A 26,191-nucleotide genomic window follows, 5' to 3' on the forward strand; every position below is an offset into this window, starting at 1 on the left:
TCCTCTAGAGCCGAACCTCACTGTGTTCTTTGGGGCTAGGCAGGCCAGCACGGTTACCGGACAGCAACCCATGCTGGCTGCCGCCAAAGATCGGTTTGTCGCCCGACAGACGGACCGAATGCACCAGTGTGCGTTTCAGGCGTCAGCGGCGGCGAACAATATAGCGTTGCTGTCAAACTCCATGGTGGAAATGTCCGAGCAGTCAAAGACTATGTCCTCAGTGGAGGCTGAGGAGATAGGTAAGGCGGCCAGTACTGCACTTACACTGTGCGCAGCAGTCGCAGTCTCGCAGGCGCGGATTGCGGCGTGGGCAACACAGGTCCACCGGTACCTCTGGCTACAGCAGGGGAATATACTGGAGGGTGCAGGAAAGGAACTGCTGGAGGCTCCAATCAGTCCGGACGGACTATTTGGACCACAGTTCCACACCATGGTGGAGACTATGAAGTCTGCGGCAGAGCAGGCAGACGACATAAGGCGTCACGCTAGCTGGCTTCAGGATAAGCGTCCTCAGCAACAGCAGCGTCAGCAACGACAGCACCCGCAGCCCCCGCAACAGTCTCAACGGGGGCAGCGCGGACAGTGGCGAGAGCAACAACAGCGTCAGACTCGCCCTTCGGCAGCTCCTCCGCCGCAGAGACAGGATCTGCAGGCGACGAGTCGAAGGGGAAGGAAGAACCCCCGCTCCTGGTCTGCTCCTCCGAGAGAACCTCCGAGGAAGCAGAACCGAAGATGACTCTTTGGGGTGGTTATGTGGGAAGAGAGAATTGTAAATAAAAATGATTAAAATCTCAACAGTGTGTCTGTAGCAACTGTGTCTCACGTATCCCCCACACTAGTCAGGCCGGCTGCCATTAATCTATTGATTAAAAGGCAGCAGGACTTGTTGCATAATCCATCTGTTTTTAACCTGTCGGTTAATGAACAGAGGGACTCGCCGTTTGAGCCAGCTATGTCTAATCTGTCGGTTAGCAAACAGCTAGGCTCGCTGTATTTAACCAGTCGGTTATAAGACAGCAGGGCTTGACATATAAATCGGCCGCTTCTACCCTTTCGGGTAGCAAGCAGTGCGGTTTTTCCTCTGTCTCAGTTGTGCCTACACACAGTCGTATTAAGCCTAGCACGGCTGTTACGCATGAGGTGAAAAGCACTGCACACACCTCCGCGAGTGGGAGCGGAAACCCGCCTCAAGGTCCTGTTTATGCGCTTTTTCCTAAACAGAGACAGGATGAGAGTCGGTGTGTGATGCAGCGTGTGGAGACCCCTGCGCAGCCCTTTAGGGCGGGGCCCCCCTTGGGTTGCTTCACAAACAACGGCGGCAAGGGCTCTGGCATGGCTTGTCACCATGACTACCACAGCACAACAAAAACAGGTACGCCCGCTCTCAGAGCGGTGCTCAGAGTGGAGGCGGCTATGTTTAATGGACGGATGGATGAGCAGGCTGATCAGCAGAGGGTATTCTCTGCAATTTACCTTAACCCCCCCCCCCGCAGTTCAAAGGGATTCAGGAAACACTTCTGTCATCCCAAGAACAGTGTCTTGCGCTCCAGTCAGAGCTGCGGAAACTCCTGTTAAAAAGAGCAATTTCCAGGGTTCCTCAAGGGGAAGAAAATCAGGGGTTTTACTCCCGCTATTTTCTTATCCCGAAAAAGACCGGGGGGATGAGACCCATCCTAGATCTATCAGCATTCAACAGAGTGATACGAAAAAGGCCATTTCACATGCTGACAATCAAACAGGTAATGGAGTGTGTGCACCAGGGAGATTGGTGCACCTCCATAGACCTGAAGGATGCTTACTTCCACATAACCATCATCCCAAAACACAGGAAATTCCTGCGTTTTTCATTCCAGGGAATAGCGTACCAGTTCAATCGACTGCCGTTCGAATATTCCCTGGCCCCACGCACTTTCTCAAAGTGTGTGGAGACAGCGCTGGAGCCGCTGCGCAGAGGAGGGATGAGTGTTATTTTATCTGGACGACCTGCTGTTGCTGGCTCGCTCCAGAAACTCGTATCTCACCTGTCAAGCCTGGGTTTCATAATCAATTGGGAGAAGAGCTGTCCTCTTCCCTCCCAGATCATCATGTATCTGGGAATGGAATTCAACTCAGCCCGCATGAGAGCACGACTCTCACAGCGGAGAGTGGAGAATCTGACAGCTCTCCTCAGGCGCGTCACACCCGGCAGGGTGGTGACAGCCCTTTCCGTGATGCAGCTGTTGGGCATGATGTCAGCTGGTCACGTGGTGATTCCCCTGGGTCTCCTTTACATGAGGAGACTTCAGAGGTGGTTTATTCGCCTGCGCATCGACCCCGTGCGTCAGAAGAGACGCATGGTGTGCATTCCTCTATCCGTAGGTTTGGATCTGACCTACTGGAAAAATCCCCACGTCCTGTCCCCCTCGGCAGAGTGACGTCACACACATCGGTGTTTACAGACGCATCGCTCTCAGGGTGGGGGGGGAACATGCATGTCGCAGGCAGTGGGGGGACAGTGGCTGCCTCACATGTCCCTTCATATAAACACGCTGGAATTACTCGCCATATGGAGAGTAATCCAGCACTTCGCCCGTTGCTGTGGAATCATCATGTGTTGATTCGAACAGACAACAAGACGGCGGCAGCAGCCTACATAAATCGTCAGGGAGGTGTACGATCAGCGCAGCTGCTGGACACAGCCAGACGGCTGTTGTGCTGGGCGCGCACACATATACTCTCGATCAGAGCAGTATATATTCCCGGAGAGCTGAACAGAGGGGCAGACCTCATGTCCAGAGGAGGTCCTCGACAAGGGGACTGGAGCCTCCACCCCGAGCTGGTCTCCCAAGTGTGGAGCAGGTTCGGGAGAGCGGAGGTAGATCTGTTCGCTGCACGCGGGAACGCGCAATGTGCTCTCTGGTTCTCCCTGAGAAGGCAGGATCACCCCCCTCTGGGGGTGGACGCGTTCGCACACAGACCTTGGCCCAGGGTGTTACTGTACGCTTTCCCACCAGTCCCTCTGATCCCTCGGTTCCTGGACCGAGTGCAGGAGGAGCGACTGATAGCGGTCTTAATAGCCCCGGAGCGCACGGGAGCGTCCTGGTTTCCCTGCATACAGAGGATGCTGTCAGGGAGACCGTGGGAAATTCCGTGGCGGGGGGATGCTCTCTCCCAGGCGGAGGGAGCAATCAGCGGTCACCCAGTGTTAGGCCAACGTTTGTGGGAATGGCCCCTGAACGGGAACACTTAGAGGGGCTCGGCCTCTCTCAAGATGTTGTGAGTACTATTCAGGGACTAGAGCCGCGTCCACCAGGGCGTCTTACACAGCCAAATGGACAGCGTTCCAGCGTTGGTGTGTAGGGAAAGGTGTGGACCCCGTTGAGTGTCCCCTGCCTCACGTGCTGTCATTCCTCCAGCTGTTGCTGGACAGGAATTTGGCCTATAGCACAATAAAAACATATGCGGCTGCCATTTCTTCATGCCATGGAGGTTTTGGGATCAGCACGGTGTTTAGTCACCCTCTGACAAAACGTTTCCTACGAGGAGTACAGAGACTCAGACCGATATCACGCGCTTTAGCGCCTCAATGGGATTTGGCTGTAGTGCTGCGCGCACTAAGTGAAGCCCCTTTTGAACCATTGGATCAGGTTCCCCTGAAGTTTCTGTCAGCCAAAGTAGCTCTGCTCCTGGCTCTGACATCAGCTAAAAGGGTGAGTGATTTGTCTGCTCTCTCTGTGGCTCCGTCATGTCTCCAGATCCAAGGAGATGGCAGCTCAGCGGTGTTGCGCCCGAACCCGGTTTTTATGCCAAAGGTGATCACAAGCTCGTTTAGATCGAGAGTAATAACCTTGGAGGGCTTCTTTCCTCCTCCTCACGCGTCAGAAGAAGAAGCCATATCTCATCTCCTCTGTCCCGTGCGCGCGCTGGCATGCTATGTTGCACGCACGGCTGCTTTACGCAAATCCCAGCGTCTATTTGTAAATTATAGAGAGCGCTCATTAGGGCAGCCTCTATCTGCACAGCGCCTGTCACACTGGCTGTGTGAGGCCGTGTCACAGGCGTATGTTTCCTCTGGGTTGGATCCCCCAGAAAACATTAAAGCGCACAGCACCAGGAGAATATCAACTTATACGGCGTTGCACGGAGGAATGACAGTGGAAGACATTTGCATTGCTGCATCTTGGTCTTCACCCTGTTCTTTTATTCGTTTTTATTTGAGGGATGTCTCCCAATCATCTCTGACACATTCAGTACTGAATAGCCTGCCAGAATGAGTAATGTCGGGGGTTTTTCGATTGCAGGCCCTCTCTCCTGCCTGTCGGCACTGAGAGAGCGGCTTTTTGTTCCCCTCTCTTGATTGTTCCTAAACAAGTGAGACTCGATCTCTACTTTTTAGAAATGACAGGTAGCCCGAGTAAGCCTACCTTCGTTCCCTGATGGAGAAATATTCATTTTTTAATGATATTTTCCCTGGGAAGGTGATGCTCCATTTACGCACGGCAAAATGGACATGGGTTATTAACTGAGTAGGTGTGTTTTGTGCTTCTGGTAACGGACGGAACCAGTGGGGCGTAGACTACATCCTGCTTCGCCCTTAACCCAATAGCGATAGCCTTAGAGGGCGAAGCCTTATACGATATAGAACTGGGGTTACGTAATGTAACTCAGCTTCTATGAGTATATGCGCAGCCCTCTAAGGTTCGGGCCCCACTGGTTCCGCGAATAGCTGAAGAAAAGCTGTTGGAGTGGATTGTAGGGCCTACTTCCTATTTATACGGAAGTGAGCCTGGAGGTGGGGCCCACATCATAGGTGGGCGTGGAATAAGTCTGTCAGTGCTGCACACGTGCAGTGGGGATTACCCAATAGCGATAGCCTTAAGAGGGCTGCGCCTATACACTTATTTCCACAAGCTATTGGAAGTATCAGATACTACCGAAGTTCTCAGCTTGGTCACTTGGCAAACAAATGTTTCCCGAGGCCACGTGCAAGACTGAATGCCAACACATCTCCATCCTCCTCCTTATTGATTGGCCGTCGAATCAACATAGAATTAAAGAATAACAAACACCCACCGTTTTTATTCCTACAGAGGTACTGAAATATCCTAAAGCAGTTATCCTATCCCTGACTTTTGACCCCCCCTGTGGAAGTCAGGAAGTAAATACTGTTGTGTTCTGATATACTCCTGCCAATAGGGGGCGCCGTGTAACCAGAGTAACCTACAATGTGGAGAGAATAAGTGTATGCCCGGGAGTTGATGCTGTGGCGGAAGGAGAAGCATGAACAACAGTAAAGAGCTTAGTACCCGTATCCTCTGTCCCTTGCTTCATTAATGTCTTTTTACTAATACACAACAAATACCCTCTTGGCTGATTGAGCCTGTCACGAGGTCTCATCGTGACCTCTTGTGGTCGTGTGGAGATACTGCAGCTAGGAGCTAAAACTGAACAAAAGAGAAACAAGAGCAAAAATACCTTAAATTCATTTACTTAAATTAAAAAAATGTACATTACATTATCCTTTACAATAGACATGTCTCTTAAAAACTCAGTGGTTTTTGTTTTATTCACTGTACATTTCAATCATTTGTATACAAATTCCTCTTTGACAAAAGAAAATTGGAGAAAACAAAGAGGAAGTCACAGATGACAAACGAATAAAATGCTGTAATGACTGCAGTGTTTCTCCAATATCTGACTGTACCGAGTTTTATGACGCAGTCCATAAAACAGGACTGGACAGGATTCATTTTTAAATGTTATAAAATAAATGATGTTAGGCTGTTTGAAGCCTTGAGACAATGTGTCTCTGGTACAGTGAGTGCTGTACTCGGTCTTGATGATTAAAATGCTTTTAAAACCCCTTAATCAACAGTAACACAGTTAAAGGAGCGATATCATTAACACAACAGCGAGGACAGCAGCTTCAACGCTGGGGAACATTTAGAGGACAACACCACTGTTTTTGACAAGTTCTAATAACGGCAGGTACACTCTCAAACATATTTTGACATTTTGAGAAACATTCGTAGCTTTCTAGTATTTTTAAGCTAATATACAGACTCATTTTTATCACTGAATCTCCGTACTGGTGACTGAAAGCGCTGCTGTCAATTCAAAAAGGTTAATTGGTTAAAAGCTTATTAAAAACTAAATGTCTCAAACAATCATGTAGCTACCGAGGTGAGAATCTGCTTTGGGTCTGACCACACATTAATATTGTTATGTGCTGCTTTTAGTGGCCTTTAAGAAACAAAAATGTCCTTTTAACCATCCCAGGTCAAACAATGTTTGTAGACAGGTGTGATAACAGCTAAACACTTGGGAATATTATGGAATATGTGGATATTTTGTATGCTCTCACTGTTTAAAAATTATATAACGAAGGTTTACTTTTTTTTTCACAATAGCTAGTGCTGTAGTTAAGGCTTCTGACCTATGTGTTGAAATGCAATTAAACAAGAACGTATTTAGCTTGGATTAAAAAGTAATAACTATAAAAAGTGACTACAACATTTCAACTGAACAACAAACGATCACATTTCCATGTTAAGCTACAGCCAGTACAGTTGCTAAGCTAAGCGGCTGCTAGCATTAGCTTTAACATTTCCCAAAATGTTGCACGGTTTCTTTAAAATGAGCTGAAGCCTTTCTCCAGTGTCCTTACAGTAATATGCACACATTGATTTCTTTAAAAAAATGTTGAACTTTTATAATATTTCTGCTTTTCTCTGCACTCGTGAGGTCACAATAGACAAACTGTCAAAAACACTGATGTTTGCCTTTTCAGTCCACAATGACCATATCTGCTCTGTATGAAGCACGTTTTACTTCCACTACACTGTTACTAAGTACTGTGATGTTAGATATGACCAAAATAACACACTGATGTTTTAAAATACTGCTTTTGTTGTCGCAACGATTGAAGTTTTTCTATTGGTTAAAAGGTGAGCAGAAATAGTCATGTGACTGGTGGAGGAGCCAATGAGAACAGAGTCATTTATTCAAGAACAGCAGTCCAGTCTTCATAACTCCGGAGTCAAAGGAATTCAAACTGGGTTACGAGAAAGAGAACAATTCTGTAAACATGAGCTTAGGCAGAATATGGCAGACAGAAAATGAAAGATTTGGCAAAAGAAAAATATATATTTGTACATTTAAAGTGATACATTCTGTGCTTTTCTGATCGCAGCCTTGTTAGGGTCTGCGATCAGAGTTAACAGATTACAAAAGGCGTCAGGTAAAAGCTTTAGAGACTACAACGAGCCATCAAATCACACAGTGAGACAGCGTTCACCTGCTCTAATATCCCCCTGCTCATGGATCCAATTTATTCCTCAACAAAAATAGAAAAATCCATGCCTGGGAAAGGCGGCCTCTTCATAAAAGGCCAAATCAAACAGATGGATGTCAAAGAAAATACTCCATCCTTAATTAGTTTTAACTAAAAATAATAAAGTGGTTCTATGAACTGGTCCATTGCTTCCAAGGCAACTTCATATCCAGCTAATTTGCTTCTAATGATGATAAGAGGACTTGTATAGACTTTGAGAGAAACCTTGACATTTTTAAGTCCGGGAAATAATAATTTCATGTGTGATTTAGAAGTATCCAGTGGGTAAAAATGACCGGAATAAAACAAAAATATAAAAGTCAAGGTCTCCCTTTTTAACAGTGTTTTTTGAAAGATTTACATATAAGAAACTAAATCTTGTGCTGCTGGGCGTACAGTGGAATAGCTACTCTGTCTCTAAAATCCGACGAGAAATCACGACCTGCTGTCCCGTATCATATCTCCATCCCTCTCCAAAAACACAGAGACGTGTCTGATGTAATTTGGCATCGTATTTCTACACATCAAAACCATTCCGCGAGAGTAAAGACCGGCTTTATTCTCGCGAACGGCGTCTTTAAAATAAAGTGACGTTGAGACTTTCTGTTCGACCTTTATCCATATTTTTAAAAAAAAAGCTTACATTGAAATGATCTGGAACAAGTGGAAGAGCACCCTACACATGTGGCATAACATAAGTGGGAAAAAAGCAAAAAGATTTAGATTTTAAAAATGGATTTACACAAATAAATCCACATGTTTTTGTTACTGCTTATGTGACCTCAAGCAGCTTGACCACCTGTGTATTTATGCAAGTGAAATCACCCAATCGGAAAGATTCATATGGATATTTAAGGTTTGATTTATAATTCAAAGGCTAAAATAACTCTGTTTTAGAGGACTTAGCGGAACATAAACCAGTCGTTTCATTTCATTCAAGTACCTTGTTCTTTTATGGCCAGTTTGAAGGTTTCCTGGCTATCTGTGTACTAATACAGTGCTCATTTACTATGCACTGAGACCAGCAGGATGTGAGAGCTGCTGGCTCAAGTCGACAGACAAATAGAGAAATACATAACACAAGTGGCAGTTTGAGACTATTTGCCAACACTGACCATGGATTCCAGCTGAATTTATGAGCATTTAAAGTCGAGTCTGCAACATATATCCAGTTAAAGTTCTAGTAAAGTGCAGGGAGAATACCATCAATAGAAGAAAAACGAAAATCTCTCTATATATGTACAGGTTGTGCCTTGAAAAGAGAAGCGGATTAGCTTAGATCTAGTTTAAATGGCAGTCAGTGTTTCAAACGTCTAACAGTGGTTGTGCTCTCGTCTTGGACGCAATCAGCAGCTCCAGGATCAGCAGTCCCAAAGGCTGTTTGTTACAAAGAGACATTTTCTTCAAAAGAAAGGCATTTTTAAAAGAATAAAAACATGTCACGACACGTTTCACGTACGTACACTTACGAACACCGAAGCGGATGCTGCGTACATCGTCTGTTACTTCAACAGAGAAGACTAAAACATAGCGTCGCTGCTGAAATGTGTCTAGAAAAAAGGAAAAATAATTAGACGGCAGCAGCAATGTAAACTAACAGAAAGGCTCTGTGACAACTTCACAGCTAAACACATTTTTTTTAAACACCTCACACTCATATAATTTAGTCGGGCTAAGCCACTAGGCACCGATCAGCCAGCTGTCTAAATATTTCAACATCAGTAGTTGTTTATGCGCTGAATTATAAAGCTAACATTTGTTCCTACAGATGTCTGGCAGTTAAAAGAACCTCTTGTTTGTCTTCTATTTGCTTTAGGATGTTCGTTTGACGGCCAAGTTGAGCACTACTAGAAATCTTCCTACCACAGTAGAAGTCACTCCTTGACTTAGGAGAAAAAACAGAGCCACTTGACGCTATTTAAGACCATCATTTCTGCCCGCACACACTCACACATGCAAGCACGGAAACAAGTACGTCAGGAATCCAGTCAGCCAGTCAGTGAGGTGGGAGAGGAGAACCAGCTCCCCCCCCCACAAGCCACACCGATCCTCGCTCCTCTTCAGAACTTGGATTTTTTAATCCAACACAATCAACAAAGTGTGTGATGTAACTTAATCCCAGCTACACACACACTCGCATGTCCCCTCCAAGCAGGAAATCCACCAAGGGAGGAGGAGTGTGGTGGGTTTGTTTTTCAAGAAGTGTGTTCCAGTCCAGTTGAATCTCAGGAGGCTCTCCGCTCCACTTTAGCCCCAGTATGGAGGTCTGTTGCTGGGATACGGGCTGTCTAGAGCTCGGCGGTGGCCGGAGGTTTGGTGGTGGTCATGATCTTCATGTACTGGGTGAAGATGGCCTCGAAAGCCTCGTCTCTGTGGATCATAGCACCAAACACCAATGGCTGAAGGGAAGAGAAAAGCACAGGGATCATTATTAACCACATCTCTGTCTAGTCCAGCTCAAAGCTAATGATATACAAAATGTACGCTTCATCTCATGTGCTGTTTTGGTTTGTGCCTGAGCTGTGCCTTTTACGCAACGCCTTCACTGTGTTTACTTTCATTAGAACAGCTAAAGAGCGACCGCAGGCTGCTACGTTTCAACCACACACACATCGAACTGCCCGATTAATCCCCCATTACTCGTTTTATGAAGGAGATGTCTGGTCACAGGCGCATGATGTGTGTGTGTCCGACAACGTCATTTGTTTTCAAATGACCATAAACAGTCATTTACACACATCTGTCCAACTCCATATGTATATGTGGGTGTTCCCAAATGAAAGAAATGTGTTTAATCTTAATGTCGTCGCACTGTCTGCACACAAACACATATCTGCGCTCTGGTACATTATTATTATTATACACTATTATGAATACACTATTCCGTTGTATTGGCTTTGATGCAATATTTCTTTGTGCACAGACACAGTTAGGAAAGCAATGAGACAGTGTCACGTGGGAGCACCTTAGACAGACCATGGAGGAATGCTGTGACCCTGCTGAAGGGGAGTCAGGGCAGGAGGCTCAACATGTTGATGTCAAATATTTGTGTTGTACTCCTGTTTTCACTTTAGAGCCCTTTTAGAACTTATAGCGTTATCATTTCAGCGCCCCACTCTCCATTGCTGTTTATGTTGAAAATAAAACTAAACTTTTCATAACCACATTATTTTATCTGATTTAAATGTGGAAACTGGGGTTATTCATCAGAATTTCGTTGGACTTGACTTGTGACTTGCTTGACCTGAGCAATGACTTGACTCTCACCACAGTGACTTGAGACTTGTAGGTTAAGACTTGAGACTTGCTCATGACTTGCACATGTATGACTTACTCCCACCTCTGTAAATCACACACGGCAGCTTTGCCCTCACAGGAAGTGGTGATTGCCGCTGTTAGCGAGCTAGTAAAACAATTGTTCCTACACTCTGCTCATTCAGCAGAGTTTTCGACACCAGTATAGTGTTTTGTTACTTGAATAGTAAAAAAACAAAAAAACACATGTATAACTTTAATTTGTATAATGCTGGGTTCACCGCAACAACGGCAATACATCCCGTTACGAAGCTAAGGTGGAGACCACTGAGTGTGGGAAGTGTCCACTCCATTCAACTTTTGGTCTATTATGATTATAGTGCATTTTGTACTACAATTGTGTTGGAAAAATTGCCAATATCTTGAAGCTACATCAAAAAGATTAGCTTAACTTCCCATCATAAATGAATGACATTTTGGAATACCCTTATTGTTATTCAAAGAGGACGATGTTTTAAAAGTAGAAATGCTTCTAATATGAGCTAGGGCACATAAAGCAGTAGTCATTGCATACTGTACCTTCTGAGTGGAAGGAGTAGCTATGGAGATGCCCATCCCACTTCCTGGTAGGACGGACAGCACTTTGTACTGGGGGAGTTCACAAAGAAAAGAGGGTTATTATCATATGTACCTCCTTATATTGTACGATGAAAATAATAATTCCTATTTCATGTTACACAATGTGTTTTAGGGTGTACCTTTTGTATGTCAGTGATGTCCACCAGCTTGATAACCTTATTCTTCTTAGAGGAGCTGGATCTGGAGCTGGAGCTCTCAAAGCACAGGTAACTGAGGGAGAGAAAGAGAGAAACAGTAGCTAGCTGTGAGTGGAAAAGAGGAAGACAAACATGGCCTTCCTGTCAGTAACACATGAGAGGAGGAGGAGGAGAGGAGATTTAAAGATCAGAGATATTCTCAGGAGGAGGGCTGTCCTACGGGATCCACTGCTGACTCACAGAGACGGGGATTTGTTGAAGCTACACCTTCATGAGTATCTTATTATTTTACCATGCAGTCATTGACTAAATGAAAAGGATGCTTCCCTGATATACTGTAAGTCCCCTACTTACTTCTCGGTGACGTAGAGCACTCCATTCCTGATGTAGTCTGTGGGCATCTTCCTGTCTCTGTTTATCAGGCAGCACCTCCAGCCGTTCTCACACACTGTAAACACAGATATTTATGACACGTGATTTTTTAAATCATGATTAAGAAATATGTTCATATGTTCTGTGCGTCTCCATGTCTTTAGCCCTTATCACAGCCAACAAATGCGTAGCAGTGCAATGGAAAGATGAACCTCCACCTACATTTGCTAGAAGGACTTGAAGGTGAATTAGCATTGTGTGCACCTAATGAAAAGATAGTGTATAACCTGAAGGAGAAACCTGGAGGGATTCAAAAGATCTGCCGTGGTTCTCTAAGATATCTGGAGATACTTTTATATTCAAGTTTGGATTGTAAACTAATTTCACGTAAGTCAGATATGTCTGTCTTTTATCTCATAGTCAGTTTTTGTAAAAGTTACTTTTCCTTCCCTTTTATCCCACTTTCTCAACTTAAATTGACAAACAAAAGCCGTTATATATTTTTGTTATTTACTTATTCTAAGTAAAGTAGTAGGACCTAGTGGTCCCATCAGCAGCCTAATCTTTTTAAACTGTACAATAACAGCATTAATATCTTGTTAATACTAATACCACACTGTATATATTGTAAACTAGCTCCACAGGAACAGTGAGTGTGTGTGTGTCTGTCTGTGTGTGTGTGTGTGTGTGTGTAGGAGGTCATGCTCCTCGGGGTCAGAGGTCATCACATGCCCTGCCGGATGATCTGGAAGATTGCTGATTTTACTTTAACTTCTAATGTTTATATAAATATTTTTATTCTATTCCATTTGATCTAGTATTGGACATTTCACTTTAGCTTCTCAGGTTCATAAGTATTTTTATTCTATATTTTGTTATCTTTTTATTGCAAACCCTTGTATTTATTTATAACAGTCACAAAACCCACATTTCCTGGATTTATCCTAGAATAAATAAAGTATTCTACTGATGGAAAAAATGTAATGTTTTTTTTTTTTTTAATAAAACCTGTGTTGAGCAAAATGAAATGCAGAGCTGTGAATAAATGGAACACTCAAATGAAAAACAGGCACATGTTTATTTGGTTCTGCAGCGAGAGCCCTCACCCGCCAGAGGGCGCTCTGACTCCAGCAGGCTGAAGATCTCGTGGAAGGCTCCCTTCTTGGTGCTGCGGGCGCTCCCCGTGTCCTCCTCCCTGCTCAGCCCGCACGGGACCGTGGCGAGGCTGCTGCGAGAAACCACCGGCTGAATCTGAGGAGAGTGGGAGGAAGAGGAGGAAGAGGAGGAAGAGGCGGGAAAGGAGAGGAGAAAAACAAACATAAAATAACAGACAAGATGAAAAATAAAAACACCATGAAGGGGAGACGAAGGGCACGTGGGAGAGGATGAAGAATGATGAAGGGAAAGAGGAAGGACAGGGATATTAAACTCTCCACACATTACTCTACATGTTCCCAGATCTATTGACAAATGTTGCCAAAATGAAGACAGCTCTACTTTCAGTATTTGCATTATGTGCTGCTCTGCATGTGCACTTCTTTGCAGCAGGCTCAGGTGTGACGTGCAAAGCAGAGAGTGGGCCATCATTCACTCAGCATACACAGCAACAGTTTATAGGCAAAACATATGTGTTAGTATGTGGAAGAAACATAAATAAACTCAAGAGATGTACCCCTTACAATGTCAGAGAAATCCTTTTTTATCCAGTCCTTTTCTAGAGTAAGTGTTTCAGTGAAAATAGACATTTAAAAAAAAAAAGAGACTTCAAAAAATGAGGTCATAGGGTTTGTCACTATGTGTAATGGAAAGGGAGGGATTGAATGAGCTAATAGGGAATTACGTTGGAAAAGAGGCTACGCTATGTGCATTTGAGCTAATCAGGAGACACACTGCTAATTCTCACAGAGCATCTATGTCAATGGATCAAAACATGTCAACAATCTGAAAATTGTTTTTTAATAACTTTGCAAATGGATGAGTAATTAAATGTAATGTCAAAAAATCAAATAAAAATGTAAGTTATTGTGACATTTTGATCCATTCTATCCACAAACACTGACGGCCAGTCCCGAGGAGTGTCACACAACTCGCACATACACACACACACACACACACACACACACACACAGGCGCGCTTTGAGGTGAGCTTGCAGCACCCCCGGGCGCAGCAGAGGAACCAAAGGGAGACACACCAGAGTCCCTACCTTCTCAATGCCAGAGAGCTGAGAGAGAGAAAGGACAGAGCACACCTGTGACAGAGGCTCAAACACTCTATCCTACACATGACACACACACACACGTCAGTGGCTCGGCTGTAATGTATTATTAACGATTGGAGTGAGGGTATTTTGATACTTTATTGATGTCCTTGCCCCGGCTCTAAGGGGGGTGAGGGTGGGGGGCAGATTTGTACTTCAGTAGGTGGAATCTTGCCGACATAAATAATGTAACCTGACCTACAGCTGTTTACGTCTTACTTTACTTTTCCAATAGCTTATCAATTACCAACATTGAAGATAAAAATGATATAAACAATTTGCAGTAAAGGAACATTTTTGCTCAAATGCTTATTTTGACATATAACATTTTCCTACGTTGTTGCTAGCCAGAATTCGGTGGATCTTATAACCCAGAACTGATCGGATTGTTGTTGGTTCCCCTATCTGAACAATTTCAAAAAAAATATCCTTGTTGCCCTTTTAAAACAGATACACAAATTACAAGGGTGATGTTTTTTTGTAACGTAGCCATAATAATCCTCATGTATTTTCAACATACTTTCTCTCAGACAGGATCCAGACTAAGCTGTGTTGTACAAGTCACTTCAGAGTTAGTATCAGAAAACAAAAAGGATACAATGTAGAAGAAGGGACGGCAAAGATACAGATGTGTGTGTGTGTGTGTGTGTGTGTGTGTGTGTGCGCGTGTGTGTCAGTGCCCTTACCCGCCGGGACACAGTGGCGTTGGTCCTCTCTTTGAGCTGAGGGTCTGTGGGAAGGCTGTTCCACACGATGAACGGCGTGTCGTACTTGTCCCGTAGCTTCGGACAGCTCTTAAACAGGAAGTCTATGATGAAGAACTTGATGCCGGCATACAGGCCTGGAGAGGAGAGAGAGCATTGAAGAGAGAACATTCAAACATTTTTACAAAGGGCAGACGTCTTAAATGGTGTCCTAACAGTGTAAAAACACTCCCTAAAACAATGGTCTTAGGTAAATAATATTCAATGTATTTACAGTCGGTAAACTGAATATGTGTAATTCAAATGTCAGTCACTGGGTATCCAGGGGTAAGAGGTTGTGTATGGTGGGGGGGCAGGCGGCTGTCATCATGATGAATGGCTCAACCAGGTAACTGAGGGGAAAAAGCTTCTATTTGTGATGTAATCTAGTGTTTAAGGGATTGGATCATCAACGCCATGTTTAGTAGACATACGCTTTTATACCTCAAGGTGGTGCTAGAGGAGAAGTTATAAAATCATTGAAGCCTGTAGGATTCTGGAAAATGTTTGTAACACATTTCAGGTTAATCAATCCAAAATGGACCCATCGGCCTAAAAGATACCTCTCAAATGTGATGGTGACAAACCACCAAATTGAGTTACAAATTTGCATCATTTACAAAACAGAGAGTGTTATTAAGAGGCCTAATAATAAGTGATAATGAGCTGGCTGAATAAATCGACAACAGTTATTTTAGCTTTAAGCATGTTCCAACGAGCTACAACCCCCTGGTGGTGCTTGAGGAAGGCTTTGTTTACAAGCAGAAGCTGTAACTTATATTGTCACATAGGCATGCCATTAGCCTGCAGCTGCCCCTCACAGGAAGGGTACACAAGGGTTGCATGAATGCATTTGTTTGTGTGCACTGGATTGAGTGGAACAACTTGCATTATGTTAAAGGCCAAAGCAGTGTGTACAGTACAGTATGCCAGAAGTGAAGCTCGGTGTGTGTGTGTGTGTCTCACCCATCATGAAGCCCATTAGTTTGTATGGAAGGACGCAGGAGGTGATGAAAGCCACCCACAGGCAGATGTAAAGTTTCCGGGTGCTCTCCGGCTGCACCCACATGAACAGGCTGCAGATAAAAGCACACAGACAAAGCAAGAAGAGAAATAAGTCAATGGATCTACCTTTAAGTATAATCATACACCATTTGATTTTATGGGACTTACTTTTTTATCTTCTCCAAAACATCTGACATTTTCCCAAACAGGTTCTGTAAGGAGAGTTCAACACTGCATGAACTGGTGCCATTTAACCATTTGTGATTTGGGAAGTATTATAAGGCCGTGTTCTACCTGTGCTTTTTGTGCGACATCAAGTACTAGCTGGAACTTCTCCGATACAGTCAAGTCTTCCTTCGGAGGCTCCTGCAAGAGAACGGTTCGTACCATTACATATTAACCTCCACTAATGCATATGTTTATCTCCTGACACACAGAAACAGGAAGTGGTCTTACCGTGGGTTCAGAGACCTCAGGCACAATGCTCCACTGGATCCTCCAACCTCTGGAAATAAGAAGAAGTGTAAGAGGTTTAGTTTGGATTAAAATAGGCCAAACACTACTTTTCAGTCTCTACAGTGCCAACATCCGTTCAGCCATCATCTCTTTAAGGCGTCCCAGTTTACTGATCTGCCCTCATTTCGTAGTGATCACCTAAATTCCCCATTTCAAACTATTTCTTTGACGTTTTTATTGGTTAATAATATCTATATTTGGCTGTGGGCACATACAAGAGTTGACCTTTTTTGCTGTAGCTACAATAGTAATGCACGTGTGGCATGTGTGCATGTTTTTAAAATCTGCTCAGAACACATTTTCTGTATTAGACTTAAGTTTGTACATAGCTCACACATTTAAAAGAGGTCTGCTTTTATTACATAACTCCTTCTCACAGCTGAACCATTGTCCAACCAGCCATGGCCATCTATTCAAACATATTATAATATTTGCATATCCAGAGATGAGAAAAGTTTTTACCTGGCAATGAGGTAATTTAAGGACAAGCGCAGGATAGCCAGGAAGAGTAACATGGGAATGGCCCAGCCATGCCAAGCAGCATTCATGTAGATCTGCAGGCAAAAGGGAAAACAGTTTACATATGTAACAGTTTTACCTTATTTTAATAGATACTTTTAACATATATTTGTATTTATGTATTATTATTATTATCCTTGTGTGTACAGTAGTCTTATCCGGTGTTTCACTCCTACTTCTGTGGCTGCACTGAGACTTGAATCTCCCTACGGGGATCAATAAAGCTTTATCTCGTCTTATTTAAGACATCGACTTTATCTCATGCTGTTGGAGAACCCTATTAGAGCCATCTGTTAACACTAAAGTGAGATCATCTCTAAATACCAAGATGCCCTCTGTCCTCATTGCATGTATGGCCCTAATAAAATGTGCTAAAGATTATTTAGCGTATTCACTGACATTAATAGAGATCTGATTAGACCTCTCTGCGGTCCGGGGCACATCCACTGTAATACATCAGCTGGGAGCATAAAGACACGCTTTTTATTTCACTGTCATGGACTGTACTACCAAATATGGTCATCGGTCAATTTATAGACATAGAGAGTGGAACGCTGATCAATGTAGCACAGAGTTGAACAGAGTACAGTCGTGTGATGGAGCACACTTACTATGAAGGCAATAGCTGAGGTGTAGACGGAGTGCCAATTGGATAAGGCGGAGAGGTTCCTCAAGAAGTTGGTGACAGGTCTGGCTCCTCGCTCTGAAAAAGAAGAGTAGAGGGGTAGTGCTTTAGGACAAATTCAAAGTGGCACTGGGCCTGTTTTTGTCTTTTTCCTGCCTTTAAAGACTGCTTTCAAGGTGTGATCTTTCTGGGAAATTGTACAATCAGTACCTTTTGTATTTTCTACATGAATATATGTTACTGTCCTTGAAAAAGAAATTGTCATGGGTGGACAAATTGTACTTTAAGTGTGCAAAGTCAATGCAAAGTCAAAGTGTGTATTGGAAAATCATGTACAGAAGCAGGGTACAATATCCATACTCAAAGATGAATGTTGTACTCACAGCAGATTAAGTGTTTAAACTGTACTCCTTTTGTAGTGTGTGTTTGTGTGTGCTTTGGGTACTCACTGAGTCGCCTCATATTTTCTGTTAACCTGGATGGAAAAACACAAAGAGTGAAGGTCAGAACGCGAAGCTCTAAACACTAAACAAAAAAAGGATCATTATGTTCCCGAGTGCGTGGTAACACTTTGGCCTTCATCAGCCTGGCATGACTCACTTGCCTTTAGAAATCAGGAGAGAAAGAATGGAACGGAGAGAAATGAATTCAGAAAAAGTCCTCTGTGTTCCCTCCCCGCAAAGTGATGGGAGAACATCTCATCTGGCAACAAGTGAACAGTTTGAAGAAGTGGAGTCTGCTGCAGTGCATCGGTAGGATAAGTCAAAGATAGTTAGGTAACATTAAGGACACGTTCAAGCTCTAACTCAAGACATACGTGTATTAATGCCCAAGGGAAAATTCAGGGCATCTCTGCCAGTATCATACTTCGAGCACTCTGTTCCTACGGTAGTGATCCTTTCTGCCATCTCCCACTTCTGTGCAACTTTATGAAACTGGCGCGCGATTCGGCTAAATGCCTTTCCTCCGTTTTCACCACACCTAAAGCTAACAAGTGCAGGAGTGCTGTTACACCGAGGTAGTTGACTCTGCGATGTCCAGTGGTCTTCACTCAATGCAATACATGTAGCTTGTGCCAATTCCTCTGCTTTCTTTGCCTCTACTCTGCAAGGCAATCCATGGTAAACATCAACGCTGGAGATAGGTTGGGAGGTTGGGAGGTTGGGGTGTTAGGGTCCAACTTTGTAACGTGATCAATTTGTGTTATTAATCGCAAACAATAAAGTGTTGACAGCTCCTGTAAACTAACTAACTGACAAACCCATTTACGCAGATTCAAACCTGAGGACAGACACTTCCTGATCTCTTGCAGCTCTCACCCACCTTTTAGCACTTAGTGGTTCCTCAGCCTCCACCGTGCTCTCCTCCGGCTGGAAGCGGAAGTCCTCGATGTAGACCCCGAAGCGCTCGTACACCCACTTCTGCAGCCGCGAACTCCACACCTCTTTCTGCTGTTTGTCTGGTGGAGAGAACAGAAGTGTATTCATTTTTCTAAACTCTGTGTTGTTTTGCCTTGAGCACACTTTTTCTAATATTATTTTCTACAACAATAAGTGTGCTTTGCCCTGAGCAGTGCACACTACCCACAGCTGCTCCGGGGGAACTGCTAAGTATACATTTATTGACTGTGATTGTACTGTGCCGCTACTCCAGGCGACTGTGATTAACTGTGGGAATGGAAGCTGTGTACTCTGTGTCACTGGGAGCATAGACACACACTGTGCAAAAAAATATCTTGTCATTATGGCAAAATGAAAGCTATAGCAAGGGTTTTTCCTGCTGTGGTTTCATTAGAAACAATGTTATGCCAAGGAGGACACAGACACACTCTTTATCCATCCTAAAAAAAACACTGACGTCCAAACACACCTGACATTCATTGGAGCACAGGCCTGCCCGCCCTAGATGAAGCGTTCTAAAATCATAACCCAATTTCCCAAATTAGCCGCACAGACACACACTCTTCATAAATACCATCTGACTCATACTGCATTAATGAGCTCCGTCTTCCCTCACTGACGTGTTTTAAAACACACACACACAAATATCCCTATGGCACTGACACATGCCGTGCATATCTGTATGGATGACATCAGTTACTAGTTAGTAGAATCGTTTTTGATAAATGCAGTTGGTTAAAAAGGGGCCCTATTATGCTTTTGGGGGTTTCCCCTTTCCTGTAGTGCGTTATAGTATAGATTTGAGTGCATGTAAATGGTCTGCAAAGGCTAAAATCCCAGCGTTCTCTCCAGAGGGAGTTTCTCTCCCGCACACTGCCTGAAACGCCTCAATTGGAGTGCTTTGCTTTCTTCCATAACATATTGACATCACTCTGTAACACTCAAGCTTCTGTTGGATAGCGCTCCAACAATACGTGAAAGACTGAGAGGCGGGACATCTCTAAGCGGTTGACCAATCACAACAAAGCCAGCCAGCTGAACAATCAGATAAGACTGGGCTGTGGTTTCAGACAGAGGGTGAAAAGAGGTGCTGCATCTCAGGCAGTATGAGAAAAATAAAGACCTTTTGGAACATTAAAGCCTATAAACCTGTCACAGTAGATGCATAATAGGGCTTATTGTTCTAAATACAACTAAGTGCACAACATAAATCAACATGTTAGTGTGTATTTCTGTTCCTGCACCCACACTACAATATGTCATACAATAACCTGCAGAAACTTCCGACACCACTCACTTCCTGTCTCTCTCGCGCACACACACACACACACACACACACACACACACACACACACACACACACACACACACACACACACACACACACACACACACACACACACACACACACACACACACACCACACACACACACACACACACACACACACACACACACACACACACACACACACACACACACACACACACACACACACACGAGATGGGGACTCGAGTCTGTGACTCGGACTCGAGTCGCACTTAAGTCGCACACACAGAGACTTCAGACTTGACTTGGACTCCTGCTCAAAAGACTTCGGACTCGACTTGGACTCGTGTGTTGGGACTCGTGAACAATCATTGTGTTTTCTATTTTTGGCGTATTAAAGGTGGGGTAGGTAAGTTTGAGAAACCGGCTCGAGATCGCTAGAATTTGAAAATACACAACCGGAGAAAATCTGCCACTTCCTCACAGAGCCCCTCCTCCAACACACACGAACGCGCACATGACCAATGAGGGCACGAGATAAGTTTGTGCCCCGATGGAGGCTGACAGGCAGGTAGGCCATCCAGTTACTTTAGCCGGGCCGGCTATCGGGATGTTAAGAGCATTCCATGGAATATAACAACAAGTGTATCTCGAGCCGGTTTCTCAAACTTACCTACCCCACCTTTAACATTAACATTAACATCATGGTAACACCATGGCGACCGGCGGCACACCTGCAGCTGTACCGCTTGTAATTAGGTTCAACTATAAAAACTTCGAACAAAAATGCCGGCGGCACCAACAAAAGGAGCGCACACTGCAAAGTCTGCAATATTAAAATCAAGGATGCTGGTGCAACAACGTCACATTTAATCAGGCACTTGAAAACTCACCCGGAGAGGTCAGTCACATTAACGCATATGGACGGTTAGCAAACATGTTTAGCTCAGCATCAGCTATGTAATGTTAACTTAGCTTGCTACTAGCTTTGTAATTGAATATTTGAAAAGATGAGTGAATGTTTGCTTGTCACACTTGTTTGCGTTGAGTGGCGTTGACATCCAACTCTTGACATGACATAAAAAAGGTCGGTAACGTTAATCATTACGTTCCGCTGCCACCATCTACTGGCTAACGTTAAACGTAGAAAAATACATAGTTACATACATACATACATCTGTCGGTTTATAGGCAGGTTATAGGTTTATTGTTGACCACGTAACGTTAATGTTACAGGTTTATCAGGTTACCATTACACTGGGTTTGAGTGAGAGGATAGAGGAATATGTTTATTTATAGTAGACTTAAAAGATGTCATTAGAGACCCAGTGTAATTAAACAATACGGTTGCAGAGGTCACATTTTTACATTTTTGTCCACTGGCCAAATGGCTAGCCTAGTGAATGTTGAAATGTTACCAGCCACTCAATAGATTGCCATTGTTATTTGTGGCTGGTGCGTGCAACATACAGTACCAGCCACTTGCATGATTTACCAGCATCTGGCTGGTAAATGGTGTTAATGGTAGATATCTCTTTTGGAACTGGTCATGTTTTAATATCACCAGTTCAGTATATTTCAGATAATATTGCAGCAATAGTTTTTTAGTTGCAAATGGCACAGAACAAATGTTTACTTTTAAGTACTTTTAACACAGTTTCCCTGCGGGGGATTAATAAAGTATTTGTGATACTGATTTCTGATTCTGAAGTGTTTTGCTTATAAGTTGTTTGCATTTAGCTAAAGTGTGATGTTTTTCCTCATATTGCATTGCAATAGCCTGTTTAAAGTGATCATATAACAAACAACTAATCAGTACTGATACTGTATGCTAATAGATATAGGAGTGATAATAATACAGTAAATTCTTTGAATGTCTTAGATATAGCTGTGCAGTATTCTTAACAGACTGGATAGCAGCAGACAATAGAAGGCTTATTACAACCAGAAGAGACATGATACTTTTATTTTTTAGAGACTTGAGACTTGACTTGGACTCGTGACCAAAGACTTGATCAAGTCTCACCCCACAAAGACTTGAGACTTGACTTGGACTCGTGACCAAAGACTTGGACTTGTGAACATCTCTGACACACACACACACACACACACACACACACACACACACACACACACACACACACACACACACACACACACACACACACACACACACACACACAACACACACACACACACACACACACACACACACACACACACACACACACACACACACACACACACACACACACACACACACACACACACACACACACACACACACACACACCACACACACACACACACACACACACACACACACACACACACACACACACACACACACACACACTCGAGTCTGTGACTCGGACTCGAGTCGCACTTAAGTCGCACACACAGAGACTTCAGACTTGACTTGGACTCCTGCTCAAAAGACTTCGGACTCGACTTGGACTCGTGTGTTGGGACTCGTGAACAATCATTGTGTTTTCCTATTTTTGGCGTATTAAAGGTGGGGTAGGTAAGTTTGAGAAACCGGCTCGAGATCGCTAGAATTTGAAAATACACAACCGGAGAAAATCTGCCACTTCCTCACAGAGCCCCTCCTCCAACACACACGAACGCGCACATGACCAATGAGGGCACGAGATAAGTTTGTGCCCCGATGGAGGCTGACAGGCAGGTAGGCCATCCAGTTACTTTAGCCGGGCCGGCTATCGGGATGTTAAGAGCATTCCATGGAATATAACAACAAGTGTATCTCGAGCCGGTTTCTTAAACTTACCTACCCCACCTTTAACATTAACATTAACATCATGGTAACACCATGGCGACCGGCGGCACACCTGCAGCTGTACCGCTTGTAATTAGGTTCAACTATAAAAACTTCGAACAAAAAATGCCGGCGGCACCAACAAAAGGAGCGCACACTGCAAAGTCTGCAATATTAAAATCAAGGATGCTGGTGCAACAACGTCACATTTAATCAGGCACTTGAAAACTCACCCGGAGAGGTCAGTCACATTAACGCATATGGATGGTTAGCAAACATGTTTAGCTCAGCATCAGCTATGTAATGTTAACTTAGCTTGCTACTAGCTTTGTAATTGAATATTTGAAAAGATGAGTGAATGTTTGCTTGTCACACTTGTTTGCGTTGAGTGGCGTTGACATCCAACTCTTGACATGACATAAAAAAGGTCGGTAACGTTAATCATTACGTTCCGCTGCCACCATCTACTGGCTAACGTTAAACGTAGAAAAATACATAGTTACATACATACATACATCTGTCGGTTTATAGGCAGGTTATAGGTTTATTGTTGACCACGTAACGTTAATGTTACAGGTTTATCAGGTTACCATTACACTGGGTTTGAGTGAGAGGATAGAGGAATATGTTTATTTATAGTAGACTTAAAGATGTCATTAGAGACCCAGTGTAATTAAACAATACGGTTGCAGAGGTCACATTTTTACATTTTTGTCCACTGGCCAAATGGCTAGCCTAGTGAATGTTGAAATGTTACCAGCCACTCAATAGATTGCCATTGTTATTTGTGGCTGGTGCGTGCAACATACAGTACCAGCCACTTGCATGATTTACCAGCATCTGGCTGGTAAATGGTGTTAATGGTAGATATCTCTTTTGGAACTGGTCATGTTTTAATATCACCAGTTCAGTATATTTCAGATAATATTGCAGCAATAGTTTTTTAGTTGCAAATGGCACAGAACAAATGTTTACTTTTAAGTACTTTTAACACAGTTTCCCTGCGGGGGATTAATAAAGTATTTGTGATACTGATTTCTGATTCTGAAGTGTTTTGCTTATAAGTTGTTTGCATTTAGCTAAAGTGTGATGTTTTTCCTCATATTGCATTGCAATAGCCTGTTTAAAGTGATCATATAACAAACAACTAATCAGTACTGATACTGTATGCTAATAGATATAGGAGTGATAATAATACAGTAAATTCTTTGAATGTCTTAGATATAGCTGTGCAGTATTCTTAACAGACTGGATAGCAGCAGACAATAGAAGGCTTATTACAACCAGAAGAGACATGATACTTTTATTTTTTAGAGACTTGAGACTTGACTTGGACTCGTGACCAAAGACTTGATCAAGTCTCACCCCACAAAGACTTGAGACTTGACTTGGACTCGTGACCAAAGACTTGGACTTGTGAACAGCTCTGACACACACACACACACACACACACACACACACACACACACACACACACACACACACACACACACACACACACACACACACAAACACACACACACACACACACACACACACACACACACACACACACACACACACACACACACACACACACACACACACACACACACACACACACACACACACACAACACACACCACACACACACACCACACACACACACAACACACATCACAACACACACACACACACACACACACACACACACACCACACACACACACTTTTAAGACGTCAAAGTCTTCCTTCCTAACTCATTTCCCGTCAGTCCCCCTGGACTCCCACTCTCTCTCTGTCACACACACTCCCTCTCCACCTCCCCCAGGGTCGTACCTGTTCCATTGTTGGAGGGCGACTGCTGTTTCCGGGGAGGCTGTGGTGGAGAGTCTTCCAGCCTGAGAGAGGAAGAGAGGAAGAAAGATTAGTCGAGTGTTAGTTTCACTTCTCTATTGCCAGAGCGGCAGTCCCACTGGAGGATGTCTCAAGCAGTTTGAGTGGGGAGTTGCTGCATCGGATAAATCAACGACTCTGGTAGAGATTGACACATAGGGGGGATAGAGGCAGAATGAGGAGAAACATTTCCAGTCTCTCTTTTGGGCTAAAAGTGAAAAAAGCAACCTAACTGAGAGTAAGAAAGCATTAACATTTTAAAGAGTGTCTCTTTCAGTTTTACTGCTACTGATATATTGTTGTTGCAGAAGAAATTAAAAGTCAATCAAAAGATTAAAAACATTCCAAGAGCTTATTGACTTTAGCAAGCTTGTTGATGTTTTATCTTTTAACGGTTTAATGGTAGTGATATGTCATGCTAATGGGCAATAAATGCTCGCTCGAAAAAAAATAAAAACGTTGTTCTTCTCTCTAATAAGATAAGGCATTTTTTGAGAAATATTGATTAAAATATTACTATTATTATAATATTACTATTATTTTTAAAATGCTTTACATTTCCTATGGAGTTTCTTTATACGGTAAATACAACATCACTCTGTGAAAATTATTAACAAGGGAATTTATTCCAAGAAAAATATATATTTTTAGATTATCTTCATATATTGAATAGTACTTTCACAATGACCGAAATAAATTCTGAAATAAACTATACATAAATGCAGAGAGTGTACAACTGACCACTGTTTTCAACAAAAAAATAGAAAACTAAATGACTTCTATATCCATTTTTTCCTCATTTGGATTAAAAGAAATATCAGAGAAAGTTGCTTCCCATATGTGTGCCTGAGAAGATTGTTTACAGACAACACCATAGGCAGGATATCCCTGTAGTCTAGTGTTTGTTATGTTGGTCATTAATCTCAGGTGCCTTGCTCAATAACACATGGATAGGAGCCAGAGAAACTGGATCCTGCTGACAAAGAGTTAACTGGAGAAACTCCCATGTCATGGTGCGTTAGTTTACCTCTAACAGGATTCTTAACACTCAGGCACTCATGATGTTTCTGTGCTGATAATCACTTGGAGAGCACCAGTGGAATGTTCCATTGGCAGGCACAGAAGCATCATCTGATCCCACACGCAGAGCCGGACACACACACTCACTCTGTGTTTAAGGTTGGCTCGCTGGGTGCCAAGAAGCTCAGGCTTTTCCTGACACAGGCATAGCAACAGCGTCACAGTGTGAACATTGAGACACACAGGAATTCCCCACAGACCGAGCTGATGGGACTGACACACACGTGCCATCCCACTTGACCTGTGGTAAACTGTGTCGAAAGTATGGCAAAGTGCTGTGTCAACATTTCTCATGACTTCCTCACGATTACTGTACGTCCACACGGCAGCGTCGCGTTGAAGCTCGTCGGTGGGCGTGTCTGGCGTGCGACCAAAACCAATCACATTAATCTCCCGCCCCCGGACACACAG

At 43.5% G+C, this 26,191-nt stretch overlaps 1 protein-coding gene across 2 annotated transcripts in view; it reads right to left on the reverse strand.

The window, feature by feature from the left end:
• Positions 1-5,451: 5,451 nt before the first annotated feature.
• Positions 5,452-26,191, reverse strand: part of gramd4a (GRAM domain containing 4a) — a 55,778-nt gene continuing 35,038 nt past the window's right edge. For both annotated transcript variants that reach the window (XM_034234349.1, XM_034234350.1), the window contains 15 exons: positions 24,644-24,705; positions 18,705-18,840; positions 17,831-17,856; positions 17,368-17,459; positions 16,700-16,791; positions 16,178-16,226; positions 16,016-16,087; positions 15,890-15,933; positions 15,683-15,792; positions 14,660-14,814; positions 12,822-12,966; positions 11,698-11,791; positions 11,326-11,416; positions 11,147-11,215; positions 5,452-9,711 (listed from right to left, as the gene is read on the reverse strand). In XM_034234349.1, the coding sequence (XP_034090240.1) occupies positions 9,601-9,711; positions 11,147-11,215; positions 11,326-11,416; positions 11,698-11,791; positions 12,822-12,966; positions 14,660-14,814; positions 15,683-15,792; positions 15,890-15,933; positions 16,016-16,087; positions 16,178-16,226; positions 16,700-16,791; positions 17,368-17,459; positions 17,831-17,856; positions 18,705-18,840; positions 24,644-24,705 (1,348 nt within the window). In that variant the 3' untranslated portion in view covers positions 5,452-9,600. The remainder of the gene's footprint in view (positions 9,712-11,146; positions 11,216-11,325; positions 11,417-11,697; positions 11,792-12,821; positions 12,967-14,659; positions 14,815-15,682; positions 15,793-15,889; positions 15,934-16,015; positions 16,088-16,177; positions 16,227-16,699; positions 16,792-17,367; positions 17,460-17,830; positions 17,857-18,704; positions 18,841-24,643; positions 24,706-26,191) is intronic.

Source organism: Gymnodraco acuticeps, unplaced genomic scaffold (assembly GCF_902827175.1).
Source record: "Gymnodraco acuticeps unplaced genomic scaffold, fGymAcu1.1, whole genome shotgun sequence".
NCBI lineage: Eukaryota > Metazoa > Chordata > Actinopteri > Perciformes > Bathydraconidae > Gymnodraco > Gymnodraco acuticeps.